We start from the raw sequence: 19,616 nt of genomic DNA on the forward strand, positions 1-19,616 counted from the left end.
TGAACTGTATGAACATCTGACCAGAGAGTAGATAAAGAGATAAAGCAGAGCCCCAAAGAATAAAAAGTGGCTGCTAGCCGTGAGAGACATAATATATTTATTATTTAAGTTATTGTTTTACAATATTATTGTTTTACAATAACTTAAATAATAAATATCATGTTTCACTTATTCTGGTCAGGACTCACGTCTAAACCGATACCAATTTATTAGTAGTCATTATAGCAGTACTCGTGATATATGGTGTGCAGAATGAAACACTAACAGCTCAATAATATGGAGGTTAGCAGCTATTTATCAGTGCTTTGTTATCATTTCATCAATATGTTAAACTTTATAGAGATGATCACGTAATATTTGAGGTTAGTTTTGTGTTATTTAAGTTACTTATAGCTTATTAAGTTACTTTTACCTTATCAGTGAATAGCTTGTGTGTTTGTTTATATTTGTTGAATAATTTGATATGAAAGATTAGTTATATTTTCATAATTTGTCAACTTATAATCAGTGTTGTTTTACTGCTGTCATGTCGATATTATAAATGAACCACAAATTAACTTACGAATTCTCAAAAATTACTCGAGATATATGTTACAAACACCTAGCCTATCAAACCGTGAAGTTATGGAAATGTTAAGATAATGGAGTTGATTAAGAGGATCGAGTTTAATTCAACTGCCAATTAACTGCAAATGATTTTAAGTATCTGAACTATTCGTTCGGGTGTAACTTCTATCAATATTATGTCACCTTATATGCTATATGGATATCCCTGTCATAATTCAAATTGTGTGGTTTCTCAGTCCCTTTTTAAACTCCTTATCTCATGACGTCACCCACTCTCTCTCCCCATTAATACGGTTAAGACTTCTGGCTAGGAACAGTGGTCAGTGACGTTCATCACGCTGTTAATTTTTAAATCATGTTTTGACGGCCGTCAATATGTTGATAGTCTGCAAGTATAGTACTGGGCTGCAGTACTGGGCTGCAGTACTGGGCTGCAGTACTGGGCTGCAGTACTGGGCTGCAGTACTGGGCTGCATTACTGGGCTGCATTACTGGGCTGCAGTACTGGGCTGCAGTACTGGGCTGCAGTACTGGGCTGCAGTACTTGGCTGCAGTACTGGGCTGCAGTACTGGGCTGCAGTACTGGGCTGCAGTACTGGGCTGCAGTACTGGGCTGCAGTACTGGGCTGCAGTCTGGCCCTTACCTGCAGGGACTCCAGGCTATGATATTTATGTTCATAAACAGAGAATAGAGATTCAGCGGAATGACAGGCTGAGCGCCGCCCAGTATAACCCGGCCCTATCCAAACAAGTCGATGAAAAATAAAGCAAACCATTTCATAATAAAAATATAATACCATTATCATATCAATACCATTATCATATCAAACTTATTTTAGAAGTATTAACACATAACACATAACACATTATACAATAACATAGAAATACTTTAAAAATACTTACAAACATAATATGATCATTGTGCGTGATCCTGGTTGAAATGTTTTTACAAAAGAAAATCGAAACATAAAAATAACATCAAAGGGATGTCATTGTGTACCAAAAATCAAACTTCCTCTACAGTTTTCATCAAACAATCATGGATATACCTTCATACCACGTGGTGTAAACTGTAAAGTCACGTGGTGTAAAGGCATGAAACGTGTTAAAAATTCACTCCACATTTCTCAAAACATGACGGTACATTCTGTATCTTAAGTTCAATGCTTAATAGCAGCAGCAACAAGTCTTTGTTGCGACATGAGACATGCCCACGTGTTCTAACAGTGACGCGCCTTGTCACGTGACTAATCATGACGCGATACCCAATCACGTGGGACGCCTCTTCAGTTTAATACTTCATCGCAGCAGCAACAAGTCTGTGATAGTCTGGTGTACCAAACCCAGTGACAGGGTCCCACCCCTCACTGAGAGGGTACCCCTCCAGATCATCTAACCAGCAGGCTGAGCTCGGGGGTCCTATGAATTAAACAGGAATTAATTTATTGATTAATTAAACAGGAATTAAAGATAAAATTACCTATGAGAACACTAACGGACTCGTCTTGGTTATACATTAATTTTTTTAAACTTGAAGGAGATTCAATAAAGACGATTACAACTACAAGTGAAAATATGTGGGAGAAAACTATAAATCGAAAAATAAAATCTTAAATTTAACCTAGGGTCACATCAAAGAAGATGTCAGGGTTCTGGTAGATGAAGGGGTTGAGGAATCCTAGGACTGGTTTCCCAGCGTTCAACCTAGCGTCGTTAGCCAAGGCGATGAGGCCGGCTACTGTTGGGGTGGCGGCGGAGGTGCCCGCCACGTTCATTAGGAGTCTGGGGAATTGTTATCAGTTATGGTCTGTTAAATACAATTTATATTGCATGATAACACCATGTTCAAGCTGTTCATCAGATTCAGAACTCAGAACTGCATCAGTAAATACCAGCTTTGCCTCCGAAAGGTCATGTTATAAATATAAGGGATACAACGAAAAAGCTGTCCACGCCTTGATATGAACTGTAGAAGAAAAGTTGGGACAAATCTAACTAGATCGTACTTGCAGATCAACAATGAACGTCATTAACTTAAGAGAATTAAACGTAAGAGAATTAAGAACGTAAGAGAATTAAGAACGTAAGAGAATTAAACGTAAGAGAATTAAGAACGTAAGATAATTAAGAACTTAAGAGAATTAAACGTAAGATAATTAAGAACTTAAGATAATTAATTACGTAACGGTTCTGTTATCTAATTCTATTAGATTTAATAAACCAACCTGTCGATGATGATCCAGAAGTCGTCAGACATTGCTGATACATCAGGGTAAGCTCTGTTAGAGCTGTTGTAATATTTGGAGTCGGGGAGTCCTTTTACTGACGAGTTCAGATAACCTGATACTGTCTCCATCTGAGCAAGGATATTTATTAGTTCAGATAACCTGATACTGTCTCCATCTGAGCAAGGATATTTATTAGTTCAGACAACCTGATACTGTCTCCATCTGAGCAAGGATATTTATTAGTTCAGATAACCTGATACTGTCTCCATCTGAGCAAGGATATTTATTAGTTCAGATAACCTGATACTGTCTCCATCCGAGCAAGGATATTTATTAGTTCAGATAACCTGATACTGTCTCCATCTGAGCAAGGATGTTTATTAGTTCAGATAACCTGATACTGTCTCCATCTGAGCAAGGATATTTATTAGTTCAGATAACCTGATACTGCCTCCATCTGAGCAAGGATATTTATTAGTTCAGATAACCTGATACTGTCTCCATCTGAGCAAGGATATTTATTAGGGGGGGGGGGGGGGGGTCCACGTTAAAAAAAGTTAAAAAAGTTAAACTAATTAATGTTAAATTTCAAAATTCAGGCTTAGAAAGTTTAACTTTTTTAACATAAATTCAAATTTGGGTTGAAATTGCAATGGAGTGAATATTCTAGACTAGTTTACTTTTAGGTCATGCGTTGGTATTTTTGTTCATTAGTCATTACATGTAGGAATATAGGAATGCCCATGACAAGAGTAAAACAGTCATATAACATAGGTACAACCGATAAATAATTGATACATTTGATCATTACAATAGTAAATTATAATTCATAGAAATATAAAACAGCTGATTCATAAATAATTTTTAAAAAACAACAGATTCCATTCAGTGTCAACACTGAAAATAGGGCTATGATAATCTATATCATTAAATCTAGTGATACTAATCGTAATGAATTAATAACTGAATAAAATTCTAATGATGTTTCATAAAAGTTATCGCTTAAACAAAGAGTCACTGTGTCACGATATTATATTACAAAATTTAAAATAGTGTCTAATGATATTTCATAAAAGTTATCGCTCAAACAATGAGTCAATTTGTCACGATATTATATTACAAAGTTAAAAAGAGTCACGTCTAATGATGTTTCAATGTAAAAGTTATCGCTCAAACAATCTGTCAATATATTATATTACAAAATTAAAAAACAGTGTCAATGAAGTAAAAATTTTACAGGTGTTACTGTAATAACGTAAATAAAAGAACTTGAGGTTCTAATTTGAAGTTACTTATATCATTTAACTTGAATATAAAAGTCTATCATTAAAATAATTTTCACTATAGTGCAGCCGAGTCCTTATCGTCGTTCATATATTTTAGAACTTCACTTGTAATACGATTAACATCATACGGTTGAGGAATCTTCATTATATCACGACATACATCATTATTCAGTAATGAAAATAGATGTTCCTCAATAATCTCTTCCTCGGACATTCCTGATGTCCCAAGACTAGGGAGGCTACCTCTTATGGCCAAACAACTGGCTAAAAAAAGCACAAATCCTTCAGTACTGATCCTGAGATCGCTGAACTGTCACTTGAACGCAAGCAGCTGATGATTGCGAATATGCAGAACAAATTCCCGACCAACAGGAAGCATGTCAAGACCAACATCAACCAGCTGAGACGTAAGATTACAAAGAGACTCAGAGATATCAACAACCGCAGTGCTGACACACTCGTCGAAGAGGTAAACAACACAGACGACGCCCGGAGATACTTTGGAGCCTCTAAGATACTCGCCAAAGGATATGTTAGACCAGCTCTAACCGTCCACAACCCTGCTGGGAATATCGCAGGTACTAATGAGGAGAAAGCGAGGATTATTAAGGAGTACTTTGAAGCTGAGTTCAACGACGCTGATGAGCCTACCCTTCCTGCCTTCCTTGACCCCCCATCTAGCCTTAACAGTCCCATCACCGTTGCAGAGATAGAGAGAGCCATCAGTAAACTCAAGTCTGGTAAAGCAGTGGGTATTGATAAAGTTCATGGCGAGGTCATGAAAGCCCTGAACAACCCCCTCCTTCATGAAGAGCTGGCTAATGTGTTCAACGAGTCTTTCGAGAAAAACATTCACATTGAAGCAATAGGAGCAGGCATCCTCACACCACTGGCTAAGCCTGGTAAAACTCGTGGCCCAGTTAAGTCGATACGACCATAGCAATTGACCCTGCTGAATGTTTCTAGAAAGATCCTGTCACTGATAGTGCTAAACAGAATAGAGAGAGCTGTGGACAACTTCACCGGACCGTTCCAAGCTGCCTACAAAGCTGGCAGGAGCTGTGCCGACCTAGTTTGGGCACAGAGCATGCTCATATCTGTAGTAATGAAGAAGGAGTTTGAATGAAACAAAGTGAGTATCGACATGTCAGCTGCCTTCAATACCATCCGCAAAGGTACAACAATCAGACTACTAGAAGCTGCAGGATGCTCCAGAGACGACCTGAGGCTTGTACAATACCTCATGGCTAACACCACTCTAGTAGTCAGAGTGTGTTCTACTGACTCAGAGATGTTCTCTTTCAACATAGGAGCCTCCCAAGGAGACAGCACAGCTGGTAAATTGTTTACCCTCAATCTAGCTGGAGCTGTAGTGCACATAAGAGCAGTCCTCCCCTCAAGACCCAACCCTCCGATAGCCGATAACCACATGCCTCTTGAGTCCGGCTATTCAGACGATTTAGAGGAGATTGGTGAAGATGTGGAGGAGTTACAGGATATCTTTCAGATCTCCAAGAATATTCTCAGTGAATGGAGTCTCTTTGTCAATGATACAAAGACAAAGTTTACCAGAGTGTATTTAGAAGAAGTTGGTGCCTGTGACGAGTGGGATAATGAACTAAGAGGAAAAGAGGAGTGGAGAAACGAGACGCTTCTTGGTACTAAGCTTGGACCAGAGCAGGATGTTACTAATAGAATAAATAAAGCTAACTCTGCCTTCTGGTCATTTGACAAGCTGTGGTGCCAGGGATCAGATAACTGAGAAGAGAAAGATCAAACTCTACGACTCACTAGTAGTATCAGTGCTCCTGTACAACTGCTGCTGCTGGGCCGTACCTCAGCATGTTCTAGAGTCTGTAGATGTTCTTCAGAGGAAGCACCTCAAGCGCATCCTACACATATATTGGCCTAGCTCAATATCTAACAAGGCCCTCTACGCTCGTACCCAGACCAGGCCCCTTTCCGAGAGAGTGGAAAAGGCACGGTGGACAATGCTAGGTCATGTTCTACGCAGTGACAACAACACACCTGCCTACCAGTCTCTGTTATTTGCTACACTAGGATGTCAAACACTAAAGGGACGAGTGGGTAGACACAGGACTAATTTGTATGATATTATTGTGAAAAAGGACCTATTTAAGAGACAAATTTATTTAAAAAATGAAGATGATTTTACCAACTTAGTGAACTTAGCAAGAGATAGAGTAGGATGGAGGAGTTTATTTACTTTGAGACATATTGAACGAATGAGTCTTCGTAAGCGTAAATAGGCCAGCACTTTGCTGAGCCTCTTTAGGTGCTCTTTTGTTTATAGATGTTATTATATTATATAACTGGCTAAATGGCTCTTTAGATTATGAGAGCATCTATGTTTTGAAACAGATCTTCGATCTGGTTGTTTCACTTTCACACACCCCAATAGGTTCTTTACCTGGTTTAAGACTTCAGGGACTTCATTTTCAATATCTTCCGCGCTATCAATTACATTTAGATATTTCTTTGAATCCTGATTATTTTTTATTTCATTCAACGATCTATGCACAAGTTCCTCATCGTCACAACTTTTCAAATTGCTTGGACGGACCTAGTGATCTAGTTAACTCTAGCATTACCGCAATGTGGGAAATAAAGGCAAAAGAATGCTTCCCTGTCACATTTGCATGGACATAATTAGTAGACAGCTTTCCTTGTATTTTTGGAATAGATTGAATAGTTTCCGATGACAAGATTGGTTTCACTCTAGCTATTGGGCATGGCTGATGCACAGTATTCTGCACCACATCATCTGTACTCTTTGTTCCATTCTGACATTCCGGGGTAGGTAAAATACTCATCATCCGACGACGTCTTTTCTTAGATTTTAGTCTTAATACCCGCTCCATGGATCGCACAATTGATAACGTAGGACACCTGGATTTTTTTCCTCCGAAAATATTGTATATATTCTGTAGGCAAGCTTCCTCTAAAGAACACCCAAGTCTGAATATAAAACCCGTTGAATTGCTTTGGCCTTGATAATCTGGCCAGGTACTATGTCGTTACACTTCCACAATTCAATTTCAAAATTCGTCCTGACCGTGCATCTATCTTTAATCGTTTCGGCATCGAGCGCCTTTCTTCCGGATTTCTCCTTACAAAGTTTGTTTTTCGGCGTGGAAGTGCCATATTCTGTGGCGAATCTTGTAGAAAGTTTGTTTAAAACAGTCTCTTTCTTCGCGATCACAGGCTTATCACCTTTTCCATCGTGTACTGGCAGTCTAATTGTACTCAGAGAACTTGTTGGAGGAGTATTTCTAGAGTTCAATTTGTCCCGATTTCCCTGCTGATTCTCATTCTTGATTGCAGTTCCACCTTCAATGAGTCGTGTAGACAACTTGTTAAGTGCTGTTTCCTTCTTTGAATTTAACACTTTCTTGCTGCTGTTTATCTTATCAACATCAATTGGTCGTCCAATTGTGAATTTATAATTGACTACTGTGGGAGTTCTCGTGGTTAAATTATCAGTGTTAGCCCGCAAATGCTCCTTCTTCTTCAGACCCGTCGATGAAGATTTATCCATAATCGTCAATTTGCTTTGCACCGTCGGTTTCTTAATCTTTGGAATCCTAAAAGTAGGGACAGCTCTCCTCTTGAATGAGTTGCTTGTTATTATCGCAGTAGTGATAACATCAGCAGATGATTCGTCTTCAGAATCATATTGAGTTCTAGGTTTTGATGAATCAGCAGCCCTTTTTGAAGTGTTGACAACAACTGATACGTCCTCAGTAGATGGTTCGGGTACAGGGATTACAGCTGGAGGAAGCTCCGGAGTATCAATACCTGATGATGTGTCCTCAGTAGATGGTTCGGGTACAGGGATTACAGCTACAGGAACCCTTCAAGCGAATGAGCGACTCTCCTGATGCCTTCGCTAAATTGCAACGTAAACATCTGTCGTATGTGAGACTTTCCATAACCCTTCCGCACTTACACCGCCAAGCCATATTCTTTTTTCGTATTATATGAATGATTATATTAGTAAATTATACAATTATGTGTATATTTGTGGGTGGCGTCGTCTGACTCAACCGGTCGTTTCATTTTTGCAATTATGTGTATATATAGATACAAGGTGTTTTTTTTTGTAGAGTTATCAAATCAGTTACAACTACAGAAAACAATTGCAAGAGCGAGGTACTACTAGTACTAAAGGTCAACACTCATAATTGAGTTTAATTTGGGTAATTATGTTAAAATTTGAACCGATTAGTCTGCCAAAATCTGATTTTTAATTTATGTTAAAAAAGTTAAAAAAGTTAAAGTAATTAATGTTAAATTCCAAAATCTCGATCTTAGAATTTAACTTTTTTAACGTGGACCCCCCCCTTTATTAGTTCAGACAACCTGATACTGTCTCCATCTGAGCAAGGATATTTATTAGTTCAGATAACCTGATACTGTCTCCATCTGAGCAAGGATATTTATAAGTTCAGATAACCTGATACTGTCTCCATCTGAGCAAGGATATTTATTAGTTCAGACAACCTGATACTGTCTCCATCTGAGCAAGGATATTTATTAGTTCAGATAACCTGATACTGTCTCCATCTTAACAAGGATATTTATTTGAAATTCTGATAAAAATAAAAATATACGGAGAAATGCTTGAGGAGGAAATAATTGTGGTGTAGACGAATGGGTCCGACACGGTTCAGTTTCAGAAATATACATGTTTAAGCTCCATATTGATACTACAATGCGAAAATTCTTGACTTAATATTAATAATAATAAATTAACAAATACCTGATATTTGGGCATGCTGAAGATATTACTGAAACCTCCCCCAGAAATATCGTTACCCTTCTCATTAACATCACTGAACACAGCAGTAAACATAGTGCCTCCAACTGTGGTAACAAAGGGGGAGGAGGAGGGAAAGTCTGGTTCAAAAGTGTACGATTCGTCCTCAAACCTGAGGAATAGTCACGTGTTGTCAAATCTCAAGGGTCGTGCACGTGCAAAGATTTGCGAGCGACGTTTTTATCAGTTTGTGGTTATTATGTTGTGTGGAGTGTGGTTTACATATTAATCGGCTGTATCTTCGGTTGTGACGGATAATTTTTGATGCGATAAAAAACTCATCACGTGACGTCATGATTGATCACTAACCTGTGACAGCCAGCTCCATCATCTCCACTAGCGAACAGCACACTAACACCCCTCACTCCAATCTTCTGGAACTCTAAGTTTATCCTGTTCATGAACTCGGCTGATAAGGTCCTCTCGTGATCTCCGTAACTCACGCTGAAAAAGATGGTGGCGGTCAGCGGTCAGTGTCGAGTGATAGTGATTGGCACGGGCTGTCACTGATAGTTATATTTATTAAATCACAGTCACAGTTACAGTTACAATTACAGTTACAGTTACAGTTACGGTTACAGTTACAGTTACAGTTACAGTTACAGTTACAGTTACAATTACAGTTACAGTTACAGTTACAGTTACAGTTACAATTACAGTTACAGTTACAGTTACAGTTACAGTTACAGTTACAGTTACAGTTACAGTTACAGTTACAGTTACAGTTACAGTTACAGTTACAGTTACAGTTACAGTTACAATTACAGTTACAGTTACAGTTACAGTTACAGTTACAGTTACAGTTACAGTTACAGTTACAGTTACAGTTACAGTTACAGTTACAGTTATCATGTCAATCGATTAAACTTCATCGACAGGTTATACCTAGAACAAGGAGCATTCCCTCCCTTTTTCTTTTCGTTTCTACCCAATAATCAATATAATATCTCCCTCCCTTAATTTATAAAGCTCATGATCATGACAATCCGTGCCTCCGTGCATTATCTATCTGAGACAATGCAGGGAGTTCTCTTTGGAGCCTGCACAGCTGAGGACCATTTAAACAGATTTCTGCATTATGGTGATGATACCAGAGTGTAACTCTAATAATGTTATAAGACATAATATGCTTGGCTTAGTTTTGTGCCACGCTTACCCTCGCCTTCGGTTCGTGCATTATTGATTATCGCGCTCATCAGTCAACAGCCAAGGTATTATGGTGCTATTTCTTCTTTTCTATTAACCCACAGTCACTTACTTTTGCTATTGTTACTTTTGTTGGTTTTAGCGCATGTTACCGGATCCTTTCGCCATTCCAGGATGGAGTTGGTATTAGGGGATGTGTATCCCTTGACCGGAGGCTGGATGTGCCGGAGCAAGGATGTGAGTTGTATTTTGAAGGATTCAAATTCTTCCGTCCTGTTGATGTAACCAGGAAGATAATTCCAGAGACATGGGATTGTCATAGAGACTCTGGTGGTAAGCAGCAACACCCCTTCGTAGGGAGGGTACAACTCCTTTAATGCCAGTTCGCGGTCTTGAAGTGAAGTTAATCTTCAGATCGTTGCTGATGGACCCATGGAGGATCTTCCACACAAGGTTAAATAATCTCACAAGAGAAGCTTGCAGATCTGTTCCATTAGGATGTGATACCGTTTCTTAAAAAGTACCAGGATGTGAGGATGTACAGGGCGGGTTGAAAATAATGATTGGATTTTAAATGGCTCTAATTTCTGAGATGAAATAAAAAATCACTATATTTTTGCATATTTAGGTCATAAAAATATACGAAAATTAGAATAATACAATACAAATACTTAATATTCACTAATTTGCTCAATCCAGCGTCCCTTATAAGTGAGCACCTTTTCAGGTAATAACTTTATAGTATCAGGTTCCTCTTCCTCTCACCTGACAACACCAGGTAAACATGGTATTGATACTGAAACGCTGGAAGTGATATGTTTAATTTGGTGGTGGAGTAGCTATAACACTTTTTATGGATACATTGTACCGAACTCTATGTTTTCTACCTGTTGCTCTTCCTATCGGTGATTGTTGTGCATTTATTGGAAAGTATTCTGTCGGGAAAGATTATGCCATTCTTGCTGTTGGCAAAATTGCTCATTATTCTTTACATGGTAAGTATCTTCTTTTTATTTTAACTGTCGTCAGTATTCCTCAGACCAGAAATTTGAGGCGGAATGTAGAATGTTTTATATGAAAAGTAATATACTTCAAAATCAAATGCACAGAATTTACAAATGGCATGATGATGGTATTTTCATAATTTATCATTTCTATTCTGTTCAAAAGTAAATTTGTTACTTTAGGGGCAGGTACAGTGCAGCGGACGAGGACAAATTCAATTTTTGTGGTACAATGATACGAGGAACATGGATTCTCCGGATCATCTGAGTGGCGGGAATGGATTCAGTGACTTCTTCTTCCGTCCTGTGAAGATATTAGATGAAGACGAAAATATCCTCTACAGCATAACAGAAGCAAGGACCGAAGAAGAGTTCTCAAACACACAAACCCTCGATTTATCTAGAATAGTAGTACTGAAAAATCCATTAGAGATAGCCTTGCCTAACGATAAAACTGTTTATGTTTACATCAGCGTTTATGATGAAGACGGAGCGACAGACGCATTCACAAGAACCATGACAAAGATGTGGGTTCAATTTGGGAGCATGCAGCCCGGAACGGGATGGACTAAAGAATCATATTCCTCTTCTGATTGGGAAGCCACTCTAGTCTTCAAGTACCGATTACTTGAATGTGATTCCCATTTCACCGGATACGGCTGTAATTCCTGCAGAACCAACTATTACCCAAAAGGGGAGTGCACTGTTCTCTGCGATGAAACCTCGAGGTATACTTGCAATGACAAAGGAGGAAAAGTCTGCGAAATCAACTATTATCCAGAAGGGGAGTGCACGGTATTCTGTGATGAAACGTTGAACTACACTTGCACTGGAGAAGGAGGAAAAGTCTGCAGAACCAACTATTACCCAAAAGGGGAGTGTACTGTTCTCTGTGATGAAACCTCTAGCAATATCTGCAATAATGAAGGAGGGAAAGTCTGCAGAACCAACTATTACCCAAAAGGAGAGTGCAATGTTTTCTGTGATGGAACCTCCAGCTATACCTGCAATGATGAAGGAGGAAAAGTCTGCAAAACCAATTACTACCCAGAAAATGATTGCAGAACATACTGCAGCCCAGTAGAAGGAAATTACACCTGTAACCAAGTCACAGGGCACAAAATATGCGCGGAGAGGAGAACCGGAGAAGAATGTGATGAGTGTGTGGAACATCATTTCGGCAAGACCTGCTCCAACTTCTGTAAGGGTAATGAGGACTACATTTGCTCTGAAATAGGCAAGATAGTCTGCAATGATGAGAGTGCAACACCAGAAAACAATTGCAATAAAAATAACATTCTAATAATAGCAGGGATCGGTGCTGGAGTAGTTGTGTTTTTAGCTGTTATCATACTTGGTATATGTAAATGCTATAAGAAAAGCGGGAATAACAATAATGTTACAGATAAAGAAGACAACATTTACAACACATTGGAAGAACAGGACATGCCCATCAACAGCAAAGATGAAAAAGAAATCGCATATAGAATCCGCATCGCCGAAGATGCTGATGATGTTTACTCAACAATGCCCGGGGAAGATGAAATATACTCCCAGTCAACCACTCACAGAGCAATGATGCTGTTTATTCAACATTGGCAGGAAGAGAGGCTGTAAACGTATGTCTAGGTAACAATATGCTGGATGATGTATATTGTATTTTAAATGGAGGTGGTACTGCGTATAATAGATGTCCGGAGAAAGATGCAGAAACTGATGGCGTCTACTCAATTTTGAACAGAGATAAAACAACTGTTCCCATGACTGACAGTAACAGAGCAGCTTCTGCAACTGTAAAAGGAAAATATGCCGTAAAAGATGCCGTTAAAGGAGAAGATGCCATGCACTCCATTCCAAAAAACGAGGAGGCAGGTGTATTTTACTCAACACCAGACAGGAAAGAGGCAGTGTATTTTAATTCTGAGCACGAAGGTACGCTGCCGTTGTCTACACAACTTGGAACATGAACGAAACTACGGTTTCTACACCAAACTCACAGCTTAACGATGCCACCTACTCTACCTTGAATAGAAACAACGTGTTGAACTCAACTCCTCACACGAGGGAAGATTGCAGTTCTGTTCCAGTAAGATTTACTGGATCTTCAGAAGAGGACCCTGAAGATCTGTACTCAACTCCACACAAGTTAAGACCACATTCTGCAGCTACCAGTTGTCAGTAACCAGTTGCCAGTCTAGAAGATAATCATCTGGAGGGTGATCTGAGTGCTCTTTATTCTATCCCGGTCAAATATTGAGATACCGGAGTGGACTCTGATACAGTGGCCGTGTCACGTGATTAGATAATAGTTGATTGACAGTTCGGTTAAGGCAGGCTCTTTTGTGGAGTTATTTTGTTTGCTTATCTTTATATTTTGATTGGATTATAAATATTTCTTTCAAAAAGAAAGATACAACATTGTCTTAGGACCTAAATGGACAGATCCTTCAGTGAATTTAACCGTGAGATGCTTATCCTGTGCTCCTAGGGTTAAAAATGATTCTTCACAACAAAAGAGAACGATTTCGATCTCGGGTTTAATTTTATTTTCTAAACTATCTTTTATCATTGATTCTGTAATGTCTATTTTAAATAGTTGAATTGGGAGCGATCAAAGACGGTCCACTCTGTCCAATGTTTTAGGTTTTGATAAAGATGTCAATCTTTTTGTTTTCTATATTATACCTTATACATATAGCGACTGAAAGAACCTTCAGGCGTTATTTAAGCGCTTTTTTACTATTGATTTTTGAATTTGGTTTCCAGCTTTGAAAGAATGATTTATTATTTTTTAATAAAGAATAAATAACTTTGGCTATAAATTTTTGACTATACGACAAGCAAATAAATTCTTTTCACAAACAAAAATCTTCATACTGGGAAAAGTCTTTTTTGAAAATATCATTGAGTACTCTAAACTTTCTTCTGGAATTTTGAGTCTATAAAAATACTTAATAGTTAATATTCACTAATTTGCTCAATCCAGCGTCCCTTATAAGTGAGCACCTTTTCAGGTTATAACTTTATAGTATCTGGTTCCTCTTCCTCTCACCTGACAACACCAGGTAAACATGGTATTGATACTGAAACGCTGGAAATGATATGTTTAATTTGGTGGTTGAGTAGCTATAACACTTTTTATGGATACATTGTATCCTACGTTGTGTTTTCTACCTTTGTTCTTTCTGTCGGTGATTGTTGTATTTGTGGGATAGCATTCTGTCGGGAAAGATTATGCCATTCTTGCTGTTGGCCAAATTACTCATACTGCTTTACATAGTAAGTATCTTCTTTTTATTCTAACTGTCGTCAGTATTCCTCAGACCAGAAATTTGAGGCGGAATGTAGAATGTTTTAGATGAAAAGTGATATTTCAAATGCCCCACATCCAGAAAGTTTAACATTTCCTCGCAGATACACATTTTCTGTTTTCTGTGTCAGCGAGCGAAGCAAAACAGTTCTTAAGCATTTGGAGCTCGTCCCCAGAAAAATTTGTGCATTTTTGCTTAGCCACATTAATTAAAATATACAATAACACAAAATATCTGAAGCCCTTCAAAATAGTGTGTTACAAAATTTTAGAAACAAATATTTTAAAGTGGCTTTCTCCTACAACCCACAAGTAAACCACGGCCAGCTTGCACCATCTGTCGTAGTTATCAGAAATTGTTATATGTGCCTTGCATAGTAGAGGCAACCATATCCTGAGAATTGTAGAGTGCATACAACTTAAACTTTCGCACAGACAAGTCACAAGAATTGAAGATATATATTTGAAGATAAAATTATTGACGATTTTGCCCAGGCAGAAGGCCTAGAAGCAATTTGGCAATAAAGATCATTTTCAAACACAGTTGACAGGTTCAAGAAAGATTCAAAGAACTGCTAGTTTTTTACTCTTTCTTTCATTTTTCAACAATTTTGGATTGTTTTTAGAAAATTTCCTCTTTACCCCAGAAAATTCATGGTACAATGTTTCAAAATTCAGATCATAGATTTTATAAATTTCTTCTTTGGCGCCAAAAACGTCCTCTTAAATCCAAAATTTCCTTGCAAATTATCTGCCGATCTGCTATGTTTCTGGATGTGAGTCAAATGCACAGAATTTACAAAATATGGCATGATAATGTTTATATTTTCATAATTTATCATTTCTATTCTGTTCCAAAGTAAATTTGTTACTTTAGGGACAGGTACAGTGCAGCGGACGAGGACAAATTCAATTTTTGTGGTACAATGATACGAGGAACATGGATAGAGGTCATGCCAGTGGCGGGAATGGATACAGTGATTTCTTCTTCCGTCCTGTGAAGATATTAGATAAAGACGAGACTATCCTCTATGACAAAACAGAAGCAAGGACCGAAACACTGTACTCGAGCACACAAACCCTCGATTTATCTAGAATAGTAGTACTGAAAAATCCATTAGAGATAGCCTTGCCTACCGATAAAACTGTGTATGTTTACATTAGCGTTTATGATGAAGATGGAAATAAACAAGTATTCACAAGAACCATGACAAAGATGTGGGTTCCATTTGAAAGCATTCAGGTCGGAACGGGATGGACTATAATATCATATTCCTCTTCTGATGGGGAAGCCACCCTCTCCTTCAAGTACAGATTACTTCAATGTGATGTCCATTTCAACGGATACGGCTGTAATTCCTGCAAAACCAACTATTACCCAAAAGGAGAGTGCACTGTTCTCTGTGAAGAGACCTCTAGCTCTACCTGCAATGAAGAAGGAGAAAAAGTCTGCAGAACCAACTATTACCCAGAAGGAGAGTGCACTGTTCTCTGTGATGAAACCTCTAGCTATACCTGCAATAATGAAGGAGGAAAAGTCTGCAGATCCAACTATTACCCAAAAGGAGAGTGCAATGTTCTCTGTGAAGAGACCTCTAGCTATACCTGCAATAATGAAAGAGGAAAAGTCTGCAGAACCAACTATTACCCAGAAGGAGAGTGCACTGTTCTCTGTGATGAAACCTCTAGCAATATCTGCAATAATGAAGGAGTAAAAGTCTGCAGAACCAACTATTACCCAGAAGGAGAGTGCAATGTTCTCTGTGATAGAACCTCTAGCTATAACTGCAATAATGAAGGAGGAAAAGTCTGCAAAACCGATTACTACCCAGAAAATGATTGTAGCACATACTGCAGCCCGGTAAAAGGAAATTACACCTGTAACCAAGTCACTGGACACAAAATATGCGGGGAGAGGAGAACCGGAGAAGAATGTGATGAGTGTGTGGAACATCATTTCGGCGAGACCTGCTCCAACTTCTGCAAGGGTAATGAGGACTACATTTGCTCTGAAATAGGCAAGATAGTCTGCAATGATGAGAGTGCAACACCAGAAAACAATTGCAATAAAAATAATATTCCAACTATAGCAGGGATCGGTGCCGGAGTGGTTGTGCTTTTAGCTGTTATCATACTTGGTCTATGTAAATGCTATAAGAAAAGCGGCAACAAGAATGATGTTACAGATGAAGAAGACAACATCTATAACACATTGGAAGAACAGGAGATGCCCATCAACAGCAAAGATGAAAATGAACCCACATCTAGAATCCGCATCGCCGAAGATGCTGATGATGTTTACTCAACAATGCCCGGGGAAGATGAAATACGCTCCCACCCTGCACAGAGCGATGATGCTGTTTATTCAACATTGGCAGGAAGAGAGGCTGTAAACGTATGTCTAGGTAACAATATGCTGGATGATGTATATTGTACTTTAAATGGAGGTGGTACTGCGTATAGATGTCCGGAGAAAGATGCAGAAACTGATGACGTCTACTCAACTTTGAACAGAGATAAAACAACTGTTCCCGCGACTGACAGTAAATATAACAGAGCAGCTTCTGCAACTGTAAAAGGAAAATATGCCGTAAAAGATGCCGTTAAAGGAAAAGATGCCGTGCACTCCATTCCAAAAAACGAGGAGGCAGGTGCTGTTTACTCAACACCAGACAAGAAAGAGGCAGTGTATTTTAATTCTGAGCACGAAGATGCTGCCGTTGTCTACACAACTTGGAATATGAACGAAACTACGATTTCTACACCAAACTCACAGCACGATGCCAACTACTCTACCTTGAACAGAAACAACGTGTTGAACTCAACTCCTCACACAAGGGTAGATTGCAGTTCTGTTCCAGTAGGATTTACTGGATCTTCAGAAGAGGACCCTGAAGATCTGTACTCAACTCCACACAAGTTAGGGCCACATTCAGCAGTTACCAGTTGCCAGTTACCAGTTACCAGTCTAGAAGATGATCATTTGGAGGATGATCCGAGTGCTCTTTATTGTATCCCGGTCAAATATTGAGATACCGGAGTGGACTCTGATACAGTGGCCGTGTCACGTGATTAGATAATAGTTGATTGACAGTTCGGTTAAGGCAGGCTCGATTTTGTGGAGTTATTTTGTATATTTATCTTTATAATATCTTGATTGGATTATAAATATTTCTTTCAAAAAGAAAGATAAAACTTTGTCTTAGGACCTAAATGGACAGAACCTTCAAAACCTCATTAACCGTGAGATGCTTATGCTGTGCTTCTAGGGTTGAAAATGATTCTTCACAACAAAAGAGAACGATTTCGATCTCGGGTTTAATTTTATTTTCTAAAGTATCTTTTATCATTAATTTTGTATCGTCTATTTTAAATAGTTGAATTAGGAGCGATCAAAAACGGTCCACTCTGTCCAATGTTTTGGGTTTTGATAAAGATGTCAATCCTTTGACCTTATTCATATAGCGACTGAAAGAACCTTCAGGCGTTATTTAAGCGTTTTTTTACTATTGATTTTCGAATTTGGTTTCCAGCTCTGAAAGAATGATTTATTATTTTTTAGTAAAGAATAAATAACTTTGGCTATAAATCTTTGACTATACGACAAACAACTAAATTCTTTTCACTAAAAAATTCAGTTACTTCAAACATACTGGGAAAATTCTTTTTTGAAAATATCATTGAGAACTCTAAACTTTCTTCTGGAATTTTGAGTCTTTCATCAAAGGTCCTTCAAAGTTGTAGGCAGGACTACACGTGTCGTCGTGTCACATCACGTGTCACATCACGTGTCACATCACGTGTCACATCACTTGTCACATCACATGTCACATCACGTGTCACATCACGTGTCACATCACGTGTCACACAGCATGACGTCACCAACTGACGTACCTGGACACTGGCACGCGACAGCTCTGTGTCTACTAATATGATCAAACAAATAATGAAACTCTCAGACTCTGGATAGGAGATGGCCACCCACTTCCACTTCCACTCCTCCTCTTCGCTCGCTTTTGTCCTTTTTAAAAATCATTATTATTTTTGATAAATCCCTGTTTATAAGCTTATGGAGACCGTCCAGCTTCTGTTAACAGTTCTCTAGACAATTCTAGAGGATTGCGCAGACCGATACCCCAGAGTCTACGGCCCCTCCATCTATACTTATATTAAGGGTTCGTACCCTCTTTTTTTCGATTAAATTGCTTTTCGAAGGCCATGATTGAACGGTAAAAGCTCAACTACACACACAATGGAAGCTTGCAACTAAAATGAGATAAAGTGTACCACACGTATATTTAAAATGTTGACCCAAATCAATTTGTGTAATCAGTCCATTGTGCGCTGTTTGACATTGATGTCCTTACGTTGTATAGTAAGAAATTATTGCTATAAACTTTTAAATTGATCGATAATATTGGTCAATTAGTTTTACGGCAATATTATTGCATTGATAAGAGTTGAGGATAAATTATTGTTCCGATTTTGTAGCGTCTCAGTCATTTTTATTATGAAATATTTTAGCAACACAGTTATTGGCAGTCGAGACTCGTGAGGAATATAGCACTTCTAGTACTATTATTTTATACAGAAACTGCTCTGATCCAGGATTGCTCGACTTCCATGACTGCCATGGCAGTCGACATCAGTTATTCAGCTGTCCAGTCGCTAATGACTTTCACGTTTTGTGAAGCATATTTTATTTTTAATTAAAATTGCTGTTCCATGTTTTTGTTTTACTCTTTTAGTAGGTTTTTGAGTTCGACGTTATTATTAAAGAAGATCGAGTTTTTATTTGTTCGCCTGTCGGAAAATGGTGTCGCTCTTACTTTTGGTCGAATTACTTATAATTCTTGAAATGGTAAGCATCTTTCAGTTATTTTTCGATCAGCTTTATACTGTTGTCAGCAGTGGCGTACAAATTTTAGATGGTCGGCAGATAAGTACATTTCGCCACTGGTTGTCGGTATTTTTATGCGATTAAAGAACGTTTTAAATGTTAAATTTTCTTGTTAATGCATAGATGGAATTTTCAAAAAAAATTAATCTGCCATTTTTTCCTTTTCACCCTTTTGAAAAAAGGCAATAGTGAAAGGTTACGAATGGTCGTTTTTGCAGAAAAACGTGGATTTTGGAGATTGCAGTAGGTGGGTCTGAGTATGTCGTGTTCCTTACTTCCGTCCGTTACCAAGCAACGAAAAAGTTGCGCGCGCGCGAGGATTGCTTGCGGAGATG

General features: G+C 38.4%; 2 protein-coding genes across 2 annotated transcripts in view; one reads left to right on the top strand and one right to left on the bottom strand.

Moving 5' to 3' along the window:
* Window positions 1-1,344: 1,344 nt before the first annotated feature.
* The window catches only part of LOC134824625 (tripeptidyl-peptidase 1-like), a 56,136-nt gene continuing 37,864 nt past the window's right edge, over window positions 1,345-19,616 (bottom strand). The window contains exons 11-15 of the mRNA XM_063836578.1: window positions 9,231-9,365; window positions 8,865-9,033; window positions 2,793-2,923; window positions 2,189-2,349; window positions 1,345-1,986 (exon numbers count right to left, since the gene is read on the bottom strand). Coding sequence (XP_063692648.1) covers window positions 1,859-1,986; window positions 2,189-2,349; window positions 2,793-2,923; window positions 8,865-9,033; window positions 9,231-9,365 — 724 coding nt within the window. The 3' untranslated portion in view covers window positions 1,345-1,858. The remainder of the gene's footprint in view (window positions 1,987-2,188; window positions 2,350-2,792; window positions 2,924-8,864; window positions 9,034-9,230; window positions 9,366-19,616) is intronic.
* Window positions 14,197-18,308, top strand: LOC134824623 (uncharacterized). The gene is made up of 2 exons (XM_063836570.1): window positions 14,197-14,350; window positions 15,259-18,308. The coding sequence occupies exons 1-2, from the start codon at window positions 14,306-14,308 to the stop codon at window positions 17,410-17,412; spliced, it is 2,199 nt and encodes a 732-aa protein (XP_063692640.1). The 5' UTR covers window positions 14,197-14,305; the 3' UTR covers window positions 17,413-18,308.

This window comes from Bolinopsis microptera, chromosome 12 (assembly GCF_026151205.1).
Source record: "Bolinopsis microptera isolate Bmic1 chromosome 12, MBARI_Bmic_1.0, whole genome shotgun sequence".
NCBI lineage: Eukaryota > Metazoa > Ctenophora > Tentaculata > Lobata > Bolinopsidae > Bolinopsis > Bolinopsis microptera.